The sequence below is a fragment of the Schistocerca serialis genome, chromosome 7 (genome assembly GCF_023864345.2).
Source record: "Schistocerca serialis cubense isolate TAMUIC-IGC-003099 chromosome 7, iqSchSeri2.2, whole genome shotgun sequence".
In the NCBI taxonomy this organism is placed as follows: Eukaryota; Metazoa; Arthropoda; class Insecta; order Orthoptera; family Acrididae; genus Schistocerca; species Schistocerca serialis.
In genome coordinates, this window is record NC_064644.1 from 416,385,646 (window position 1) to 416,397,840 (window position 12,195).

Genomic DNA, 12,195 nt, shown 5'->3' on the forward strand with positions numbered 1-12,195 from the left:
GTGTCAAAGGAGGAGGTGCAATGAGGGATCTGTTTATGGATGAGCTGGACAGGATATTGTCTGTCATTAGAAGCTTTGGTGAGGTTATTAGTACATTTCAACAACTCCTTCTTTACACTGTAGGTGTGGCATCCATGGATGACAAGGCCGTAGAGAAGAGACTTTTTGTCATGGAATAGTTGACAGCTGTCAAAATGGAAGTATTATTGGTGGTTAGTGTACTTGATGTGAACAGATATATTTATGGACCACTGAAAGGTGGAGATTGACATCTAGAAAGGTGACTCAATAAGTTTAGAAGAACTAGGTGAAATGGATTTGGGAGTAGGTGTTGAGGTTCTGGAGGGAAGAGCAAACAAAGCATGTCCCTATCGTGAGTCCAGACATTAAAATGTCGTCAAAGAATCTGAATCAGACAAGGGATTTAGGTGCTGATTGAGTAGACAGGATTCTTCCAGGTGGCCCATAAATAAGTTGGCACAGGATGATGCAGTGCGAGTATCCATGGCAGTACCATGGTTTTGTTCATATGTTTGTGGGTTAGACTGTTGTTGACCAGGAGGTTTAGGAAAGAGGTGGTGGATTTTGTATCATGAAGATGTTGGAAAAAGGCTGGGTTCCAGGGCCACAAGACCGTGGGCACAGGTGCATCCACAAAGACCAACATGTAATCTGACAATGGAAAATCCAGGATTGAATAGTGGTGATAATGGGACAGGAACTGTGGAAAGGCAGTTAAGGAAAAGAGCAGTATCTTGAATGAAGGATGGGAGGTTGGTTGTGGTGGTCAACAAAGACAGAGGTTTATTCTGTTCTGTGGGAGCATTGTATCCAGTACAAAGGTAGGCAATCAGTAGGGAGACCTGTGCAGTTGGGTTTGTGGGTTTTGGTGAGTAGATAGAAGGCACGGCTGCAAAGGAGGGGGGGTTGCTAATGTGAGGAAAGAGATGGCTTCAGGTGTTAGGTTTTGGGGTGGATCTAAGGCCTTGAGGAGCTGCCGAAGGTCACGCTGAACATTCCAGAAGGCCAAACCCACACACATATCTGTGGTACTGCCAGGGAACTTGCATGCCACCATCCAATGCCAACTTATTTATGGGCCATCTGGAGGAATCCTTCCTATACTTTCAACACCTTGTCTGGTTCAGACGCACTGATGACGTTTTCAGGATATGGACTCAGAGCAAAGACAACCATTGCTCTTTCCCCCATGACTTAAACCCAAATTCCTTTCATCTGGTCTTTCTCAACTCAATGACCCATCTTCTTAGACGTCGATATCCGTCTACGTCTATTTGTATGAAGCACACCAATGGCTAAGAGTACCACTACTTTGACAGCTGTCACCCATTCTATTGCAAAGTCTCTTCCTTACAGCCTCACCATCTGCAGTGGAAAGCAGGTATTTTTCAAAATAATCAATAACCTTGCCAGAGCCTTTAGTGAGAGACCATATCCTACCCAGCTCATCCATAACAGATTTCCTGCCCAGATACTAGTAAACCTGTTAACTAGTCATCTGTCAACATCCTCTGATGATCCGGTATCACCCGAGACAAAAAAGCTCAATCACACCCTACACCAGAACTTTGACTACCTCTTGTCATGCCCTAAGACAAAGCATATCCTATACAAACTCTTATCCTCATCACCCAAAGTAGCATTCTTGTCCTGAAATGAGGGATTTCTTAGCAATAATCCTACCCACATCATCCAAGTTTCTGCCGCCTACCCAACCTACAGAATATCTTCGTAGATCCATATTCCAATCCTGCTCCCGACGCTGCACCCCATGGATCATCCCCTGCGGCTAACCCAGGTGCAAGACCTGTCCCAAACACCACTTCCTACTGCAGTCCAGTCACAGGCATTTCCTGTTGAATAAAAGGCACAGCAACATGTGGAAGCAGCCATGTTATATATCAGCTACACTGCAATTACCGAACAGCATTCTTTGTAGGCATGACAAGTGACCAACTGTCTACTCCAATGAATGCCCACCCTTAAACCATCCAGTTGCTGAAAATGCTGCACACTACAACACAAATTACTTCAGCAGCTGCTTCCCTACGCAGGCCATTTGGATACTCCCTTCTCGCATAAGTTTCTCTGAACTATGCTGTTGAGAATTCTCTCTCCAGCATATCCTGCACTCTCACAATGTTCCTGGCCCAAACCTCTGCTAGATTATTTCTCACTGCTTAGCTTTACTTTTTCCCCACACCACTCCTTTCTTGTACACAATCTGTCATGTACTGCCTTCTCATCACATGGTATTTTATGATTATAAACATAAATTGATATTATCCTTAGTTGATTGTAGAATGCTGCATGGCCTCCAGTGAAATTCATGTCTCAAATGCCAAATAGCCATGATGGTATGGGTATACACTGATGTTGCTGCAAGTTCTTTGCTGAAATGCATGCAGTTTGCTAGCATGTCGTAATGACATTTTCTGAACTCAGTAGTCTGTAGAATTGCGGCCACCAAAATGTTTGTTCAGTAGATGTTCTCTCAGGTTTCCACTTCACTGTGCTATTATGTACAATTTATGTACATAGAGGTGTAAAACCTTTCACCATAACTTATTGTAATATCATTCTTAACAACTGAGGTTTGTGTGTCACCGATTTATTCTTGAGAGAGAGGAAGTGAATTACCTTTTTTATTTGCAATTTTGATTAAGTTTGTTTATTGTTGGTTATTAGTTTTACATAATTTGTCCTCTTGTAGGTCCCTAGGTTTGGCTATACCACCACGAATTCGATTCCTACAGAAGTACCAAAAAGCTCAGCGACAGAAGCAGCTACATGTGCTTGAAGCATCTGGAAGGGACAGAGTGGTAATTCCAAGCCATTCTGTAGATGCTCCAGTGGAAGACGACAGCGTTGCAGCTAGTTCTGAGCATGATGAGACAGATGACAGCAGCAGTGAGAGTGACCACGACCGTAATGGTGCCGCTGGAGACATGCACTGGACACTCGGTGGTGAGTTGTGCTTCAGTCAGTCAGATTCTGGGGCGCACTGGAGTTTCGCTAGTGCATTATTACTTAGTAAGCTACTTTGTTGTTTAGCAGATTTCAGTATCAGTACTGAGACTGTATGACCTATTAAGTGAAGTCCCACAAATGTTTAATATGATACATCTGGTAAGTTTCACAGATATGCTGGCTGACAAAAGCCTTCACTTTGTTGTTTGATTCTATTCTGTTCATGGCTTGCCCCAGTTCTTATCTGTGTAGTTCTCCTGAAATGTGCCAAAGATTGTTGTGAAATAAGGAAATACTATAAATTAAACCCATTCGTTTAAGAATACCACTTTGAACGTTAGGGTCCCAGTTCTTCGTGTGAAACTTTTGCAGTTGTTCCATGATTGAAAAATACCAATGTAGTTAAGTAAATACTACACTTAGGTGACAGAAGTAATGGAATACCTCTTGATATCATGTTGGATCTCCTTTTCCCTGGCTTAGTGCAGCGACTCGATGTTGTATGGATTCAACAAATCGTTGGAAGTCTCTGCAGAAATATTAAGCCATGCTGCCTCTATAGCTGTCCATAATTGTGAAAGTGTTGTCGGTGCAGGATTTTGTGCACAAACTGAGTTCTTTATTATTTCCCATAAATGGTAATTGGAATTCATGTCGGATGGAGTAGGTGGCTACATCATTTTCTCAAATTGTCCAGAATATTCTTCAAACCAGTCGCAAATAATTGTGGCCTGGTGACATGGCACATTGTGATCCATAGAAATTCCTTCATTGCTTGGGAACATGACATCCATGAATGACTGCAAATGGCCTCCAAGTAACCGAACATAACCATTTCCAGTCAACAATTGGTTCAATTGGACCAGAGGACTCAGTCCATTCCACACAAAAACAGCCCACACAACTATGGAGCCACCATCAGCTTGCACAGTGGCTTGTTGACAACTTGGAGCCACGGATTTGTGGGGTCTGCGCCACATTCGAACCTTATCATCAGCTCTTACAAACTGAAATTGGGACTCAGCTGACCTGGCCATGGTTTTCCAGTCATTTGGGGTCCAACTGATATGATCACAAGCCCAGGAGAGGCACTGCAGGCGATGTCGTGCTGTTAGCAGAGGCACTTGCATCGGTCGTCTGCTGCCATAGCCCACTAATGCCAAATTTTGCTGCATTGTCCCAATGGATACATTTTTTGTACATCCCACATAGATTTCTGTTGTTATTCCATGCAGTGTTGCTGGTCTCTTAACAGTGACAACACTACACAAACTCCACCGTAAACAGTCGTTACATGAAGGCAGGCAGCCAGTGCATTGTTCGTGGTGAGAGGTAATTCCTGAAATTTTGTATTATGCAGTCTTTTGACACTGTGGATCTTGGAATACTGAATTCCCTAATGATTTCTGAAATGGAATGTCCCATACATCTAACTGTAGCTATCATTCTGCATTCAGAGTCTGTTAATTCATGACATGCAGCCATAATCACGTTGGAAACCGTTTCTCATGAATTACCTGAGTACAAATGACAGGTACATCAATGCACTGCTCTTTCATACCTTGTGTATGTGATACCACCACCATCTGTTTATGAGGATATTGCTGACCCATGACTTTTTTCACCCCAGTGTGGTAAGATACTTTGTCGCTTAGCAGCTTTCGGTATCGATACTGAGACTGTATGTCCTCTTCAGTGAAGCCACACAGGTGTTGACTATGATACATCTAGTGAGCTTCACAGATATGCAGGCAGACAAAAGCCTGCACTATGTTGTGGCACAGGTTTTGACTATGATACATCTAGTGCGCTTCACAGATATGCCAGCAGACAAAAGCCTGCACTATGTTGTGGCACAAGTGTTGACTATGATACATCTAGTGAGCTTCACAGATATGCAGGCTGACAAAAGCCTGCACTATGTTGTTTGATTCAGTACTGTTCAAGACATACCCCAGTACTTATATGTGCAATTCTTCTGAAATATACCAAAGCTTGTTGTGAAATAATGCAATACTGTAAAATGAACCCATTCCATTAGGAATACCACTTTGAGAATAAGAGCCCAAGTTATTCTTGTGAAACTTTCATAGTTGTTTCATGATTGAAAAATACCAATGTAATTTAATAAACAGTAAGCTTTGAATAGGAGATAATCATCTATAATTCCATGTCACTGAGAAAGCAGCAGATTTCCTCCAAATAGCAGCTATTTTTATAATTTATTTGATTAAAGCTGTGTGTTTGTTTTTCGAATTTATGGATGCTCAGTGACAAAAGCTAACTGGAACAAGCATAAATAGCATTAAGCACTGAAACGATAGTTCATTGCTTTTTGTGATTTTCTTGTCTTTGTTAATGTGCAACTTGAGTCAGTCCACATCATTGAAGGTTCTTCAGCTAAACTTAACTATAGGGCATTCACATGCCGCTCTTTTTCACAGTATAGCACAGATGTTGGCAGAGTGTATGCTTGTCACGTTGGGGCTACCTATTGTAGCATAGTATTTAGTAGCAATGATGAGCACTTAGCCATAAAATATGATTTACTTGCCTTATCTTTGCAAACAGCTTTGGCCGCCTATTGATGTTTCTGATATGCGGTATATAAAATTCTGTCTGAGTGTTTCTGTATTATCCATTTTCTTCATTTGGTACATCTTGATGTTTTTGTTTGTGTGTGTGTGTGTGTGTGTGTGTGTGTGTGTGTGTTAGGCACTTTTTATGTTGAAACGGTTATTATTGGATCTGTCTAAATTATGGTTATGTTTTGTTACAGATTGATACAAAGTAATTTGTATAAAATAAGAAATCTTGGTATTGATGGCAGATTCTTCGCGAGTTACATTAAGTGGATGTAGCTGCTAGTAAACTTTTCAGGATGTGAGGTCGTGGTCCAAGAAACTCTTCTGTTCCTGATGGTTCGTCCAGAATTGCACTGGACATGCTCAGAAGCGCTCCTCCAGTGAGTCTTTCTGACTTACTGGTAGGACATCTGAGCGCGACATAAATGCTGTCGGAAAGGTGGTGTGTTCAAAGTAAGATGTGATGAGCAGAGATAATCTGTGTCAAAGATAAAACTTAACAATTGATTGTCATCATGTCATAGATAAAACCATCTAGCAATTCTGCAGAGCTACTGTCCGTATGTCACTAAGTTTCATTTCCTCCTCTTTCCTATTAAAATTATGCTGATGCTTATAAATTTCAATGGCTTCTCTACATAGTCGTGGATAATAATGTGACATTGTAGATAAAATTTCTGTTTTACAAAACTTCATTTCGTGGTTTCCTTACTGAAGAGCATGCTCTGCTACAGCTGATTTCTCTATTTTCCTACCCCCTGCGGGTTCGGGGGTTAGAATAGGCCCGCGGTATTCCTGCCTGTCGTAAGAGGCGACTAAAAGGAGTCTCAAACGTTTCGGCCTTATGTGATGGTCCCCTCTCGGGTTTGACCTCCATCTATCTAAATTATTCCGAAGAGCGAGCCAATTGGGGAAGGGCACCTTACATGGTGCACTGCATCCTTCGTGCATTTAGACCTATAGCCGTCTTTCTCGTCGTTGCAATGGTGTCCCGCTCGTTTTCGATCTCTTGGGCGATTACCACGCTGCACTCTGCAGTGTTTCTTTTAACTGTGACGACGACCTTGGCCATTTTTGCACCTAAGATCCAGCACGGTAGCCAGTCCGTTGTGGTGGGGTCGCCATGTACCCTCTTGGTTGTAGCCCCCTGACAACACAGGGATCGCTCTACTGATGCCTGCGCCGTTCACTCCCCACGTATGCCAAGGAGTAGATGCCCATCTCCCTGGGGCATCAGGACTCCCGGCAATGGCCATCCTGCCAGGTGGCCTTTGCTGTGGCTGGGTGGCGCCCGTGGGGAGGGCCCTTGGTCGGAGTAGGTGGCATCAGGGCGGATGACCCGCAATGAAGCGTGGTACATCATCTGTCGCTGGCGGCCAGCCGTCAGCAGTCTCTAAGCGTTCGAGAGCCCATTTTAAAGGTAACGTTTATGACCCCAAATCGTTCCCCTCCCTCGCCACACCATGGGAGGAACGACAGGCATTGCGTGACACTGAGACGTATTCGCCCAGATATCTTGTCTGTACCAGAGCTGATGGGGAATCTTTTCTATCCGTGAAGCCGCAGTTCTTTGTAGAGCATTTAGAGGACAAGTTCGGGGAGGTGGAGGGCTTGTCCAAGATGCGGTCTGGATCGGTGTTGATCAAAACGGCATCCTCTGCCCAGTCACGGAGGTTGCTCAATTGTGACAAGTTGGGGGATGTTTCCGTTAGCATCACGCCGCATAAGAGTCTGAACATGGTCCAGGGTATTATATTCCACCGGGATCTTCTTCTGCAGTCCGACGATGAATTACGCGCCAACCTCGAACGACGAGGTGTTCACTTCGTCCGGCGCGTCCATCGGGGTCCAAGGGATAATCAGGTCGCCACCGGTGCCTTCATCTTGGCCTTTGAGGGTGATGTCTTACCCGAAAAGGTTAAGGTGATGGTTTACCGTTGTGATGTGAAACCGTATATCCCTCCTCCGATGCGGTGTTTTAAATGCTGGAAGTTCGGGCACATGTCATCTCGCTGTACTTCCAGCATGACGTGTCGGGATTGCGGACGTCCTTCGCATCCCGATACTCCATGTGCCCCGCCTCCTATCTGTGTTAACTGCGGAGAACACCATTCCCCCTGCTCGCCGGACTGTAGGATATTGCAGAAAGAACGGAAGATAATGGAATATAAGACCTTGGACCGGCTGACCTACCCCGAGGCTAGACGGAAATATGAGAGGCTCCATCCTGTGGCAATGCCGTCGACCTACGCCGCTGCTGCAACGACGGTTCTCCCGTCATCACGAATCGGCTCTAAGATCGGTCAGCATCCACCGGCCCCCTTGCTTGTGGGGGGCACTTCACACCCTGTTGCTCCTGCTCCATCTTCTTCAGGAGCAACACCCTCCCAACCTTCGGGGACATCAGCTCCCCCTTCCCAGCCGGAGAAGCGTAAGACTTCTTCGGCTGCTCTCGCCAGGAAGGGATCCCTTGGGGACCTCCCTTCGCAAGTTCCGACCAGTGGCAAAGCGGACGCCCGCAAGTGGTTGAAACAACCGTCAGTCCCTGGTCGTCGGGCCTCGCGGTCGTCGTCTGTCCCTGAGACTGACCCAGTGAAGCCCATGCAGCCTGAAGAGCCGAAGGCACAGCGTGATAAGCAGAAAAGGAAGAAAGTCCCCAAGACCAACGGTAATGCGGTGGCACCGATCCCGCCGCTCCCTACAAGCTCTGCCTCTGAGGACGAGGTGGAGATTCTGGCGTCCGCTGAGGACCTCGCTCTTGCCGGTCCCGCGGACGCAATGGATGGCATTTGCACGGATGCTCCATCGGAGGCAGCAGGTGCCCCAGTGGCGTAATCTGCCTTCCCAGTCCCGTCACGCCTTTCCCAGCCATGGACAACACCATCCTCCAGTGGAACTGCAGCGGTTTCTTCCACCATCTAGCTGAGCTCCGCCACCTTATCAGCCTTCACCCTTTCTTCTGCATTGCTCTCCAGGAAACTTGGTTTCCAGCAATGCGAACCCCCGCCCTCCGTGGCTATCGGGGTTATTATAAGAACCGAGCAGCTTATGAAAGGGTGTCTGGTGGCGTCTGCATATATGTCCTTCACACTCTGCACAGCGAGTCTGTCCCTCTCCAGACGCCTTTAGAGGCTGTCGCTGTACGCGTGTGGACGCCACAGGCTGTTACCGTCTGCAGTCTTTACATTCCACCGGATGGTGATGTCTCGCAGCATGTCCTGGCTGCACTGGTCGCCCAATTGCCGCCACCTTTCTTGCTCTTGGGCGACTTCAACGCTCATAACCCTCTGTGGGGTGGGTCAGTGGCAACAGGTCGAGGCGCCATCGTTGAGCATTTATTGTCGCAGCTCGATCTCTCGCTGTTAAATGATGGTGCCTTCACACACTTCAGTGTGGCGCATGGCACCTACTCCGCCATTGACCTTTCCATCTGTAGCCATAGCCTCTTACCGTCTGTCCAATGGAGTGTGCATGACGACCTGTGTGGTAGTGACCATTTTCCGATCTTTTTGTCACTACCACAGCGCCACTCTTCTGGGCGCCCTAGCAGATGGGCTATGAATAAGGCTGACTGGGACTTGTTCTCCTCCACTGCCGCTTTTGAGCCTCTCTCTACCGATGACATTGATGCGGTGGTTCAATCGGTCACCACCGGCATCGTTACTGCCGCCGAATCTGCCATTCCCCATTCCTGTGGGTCCCCTCGGCGGAAGGCTGTGCCTTGGTGGTCGCCTGAGATCGCTGAAGCGATTAAAGATCGCCGGCGGGCGCTCCAGCGTCACAAGCGACACCCCTCCCTCGACCACCTTATCGCCTTCAAACGGCTGCGTGCGCGGGCCCGCCTCCTTATCCGCCAAGGAAAGAAGGAGTGCTGGGAGCGGTATGTGTCCACAATTGGCCTCCATGTCACTCCATCGCAGGTCTGGGCCAAGATTCGGCGCGTCTACGGCTATCGGCCACCTGTCAGCGTCCCTGCGCTCTCACTGAATGGAGCAGTTTGTACTGACTCTGACGTCATTGCAAATCGCTTAGCAGAGCATTTTGCTTTGAGTTCCGCTTCTGCGAATTACCCCCAGGCCTTCCGCTCCATTAAAGAGCGGATGGAACGTCGGAGCCTTTCGTTTCGCACCAACCACCCAGAATCTTACAATGCTCCATTCAGTGAGTGGGAATTTCGCAGTGCCCTCGCTGCTTGCCCTGATACCGCTCCTGGGCCAGATGGCATCCACTGTCAAATGCTGAAACATCTTTCAGTGGACTGCCAGCGGCGCCTTCTCGATCTTTACAACCGTCTTTGGGTCGAGGGGGAGTTTCCGTCGCAATGGCGGGAAGGCATTGTCATCCCCGTTTTGAAACCTGGGAAGACCCCTCTGGAGGTGGACAGCTACCGTACCATTAGCCTCACCAACGTTCTTTGTAAGTTGCTTGAACGGATGGTGAGCCGGCGCTTGCATTGGGTACTGGAGTCTCGGGGCCTTCTGGCTCCGTCTCAGGGTGGGTTCCGTAAAGGCCGCTCCGCCACCGACAATCTGGTGAGCCTGGAGTCGGCCATCCGTACTGCTTTTGCCCGCCGTCAGCACCTGGTCGCTGTCTTTTTCGACATGCGGAAGGCGTACGATACGACGTGGCGTCATCACATTCTTTCTACGCTCCATGGATGGGGTCTTCGGGGTCCTCTGCCGATTTTTATCCGCAATTTTCTGTCGTGTCGTACCTTCCGCGTGCAAGTCGCGGCCTCGTATAGTTCCTCCCACGTCCAGGAGAACGGTGTGCCACAGGGCTCTGTTTTAAGTGTCTGTCTGTTTTTAATAGCCATTAACGGGCTTGCTGCGGCCGTGGGAAATTCTGTCTCCATTTCCCTGTATGCTGACGACTTCTGCCTTTATTACAGCTCTACTGGCATTGCAGCTGTTGAACGTCAGCTACAGGGCGCTACCCGTAAGGCGCAGTCTTGGGCTGTAGCGCATGGGTTTCAGTTTTCGGCAGCCAAGACCCGCGTTATGCATTTCTGCCGGCGCCGAACAGTCCATCCTGAGCCGCGGCTTTATCTTGCCGACGAACTCCTTGCTGTGGTGGAGACCCACAGGTTTTTGGGGGTGGTTTTCGATGCCCGGTTGACTTGGCTGCCTCATATCCGGCAGCTGAAACAGACGTGTTGGCGGCATCTAAACGCTCTGCGATGCTTGAGCAACACCCACTGGGGCGCCGACCGCTCTACACTGTTGCGGCTCTACCAGGCGTTAATCCAGTCCCGTCTGGATTATGGGTGCCTGGCATATGGCTCAGCATCCCCATCTGCGTTGCGGGTGCTGGACCCAATCCTCCACAGCGGGATACGCCTTGCCACTGGTGCTTTCCGCACCAGCCCTGTGGACAGCTTACTCGTGGAGGCAGGTGTCCCTCCACTGCGGTTCCGGCGCCAACGTTTGCTGGCCGCTTATGCTGCCCATGTTCTAAGCTCGCCCGGGCATCCTAACTATCGTCTCCTGTTCCCACAGTCAGTCGTCCGTCTGCCGGAACGTCGGCCCCGGTCGGGTTGTCCGATCGCCATACGCGTCAAGGAGCTTCTCTCCGGGCTTGGGCTTGTCCCTGTTCCACCTCCTTTCCGGGCACCTCTGCGTACACCCCCGTGGTGCGTTCCTCGCCCTTGCCTTCGGCTAGACTTGGCACAGGGCTCGAAGGACTCAGTCCCTCCAGAGGCCTTCCGCCGCCGCTTTTATTCCATCCTGGCCACGTATCAGGGCTCTGGCATTGTTTACACCGACGGCTCGATGGTTGCTGGTCGAGTCGGGTATGCGCTCACTCTAGGGGACCATTCCGAACAACGTTCCTTGCCGGCTGGCTGCAGCGTTTACACTGCTGAGCTGGTCGCCATCTTTCGAGCCCTAGAGTATATCCGCTCCTGCTCAGGTGAGTCCTTCGTTATCTGTAGCGATTCCCTGAGCAGTTTACGAGCACTCGACCAGTGTTTTCCTCGTTCCCGTCTGGTGATGGCTATCCATGAGTCCCTGCATACTCTTGCGCGTTGCGGCCGGTCTGCGGTCTTCGTGTGGACCCCAGGCCATGTTGGGATCCCCGGCAACGAGAATGTTGACCGGCTGGCGAAAGAGGCGACTAGTGCACCATCTCTGGACGTTGGCCTCCCGGAGACAGATTTGCGGGCGTTCCTACGCCGCAAAATTCTGGACCTTTGGGACACTGAATGGCGCGCCCTGCCTTCACGCAACAAACTTCGGGCCATCAAGGGGGCTACCGGTGTGTGGCGCTCCTCCTTGCGGGTTTCTCGCAAGGAGTCTGTTGTCCTCTGCCGGCTGCGCATTGGGCACACTCGGCTTACCCACGGCCACTTATTGCGCCGTGAGGATGCGCCTCTATGTCGCTGCGGCTCCGTTTTATCCGTGGTTCATGTTTTATTGGAGTGTCCGTTTTTAGCTGCGCTCAGGCAGTCGTTCGCACTGCCTGACTCGCTCCCTGCCCTTTTAACAGATGACCCGGCTATGGCTGACTTAGTTTTACGTTTTATTCGGGCAGGGGTTTTTTATTCTTTACTCTGAGTGTTTCTGTTTTTATCTTATTGTTTTGTGTTGATTCTGGCCTTTGGCCTCCGGTTTTAAACTGA

At 48.8% G+C, this 12,195-nt stretch overlaps 1 protein-coding gene across 1 annotated transcript in view; it reads left to right on the top strand.

Annotated features, from left to right (window-relative positions):
- Positions 1-12,195, top strand: part of LOC126412145 (probable ATP-dependent RNA helicase DDX10) — a 93,749-nt gene that overhangs the window by 54,248 nt on the left and 27,306 nt on the right. Inside the window, exon 10 of the mRNA XM_050081602.1 lies at positions 2,735-2,988. Within this exon, the coding sequence (XP_049937559.1) occupies positions 2,735-2,988 (254 nt within the window). The remainder of the gene's footprint in view (positions 1-2,734; positions 2,989-12,195) is intronic.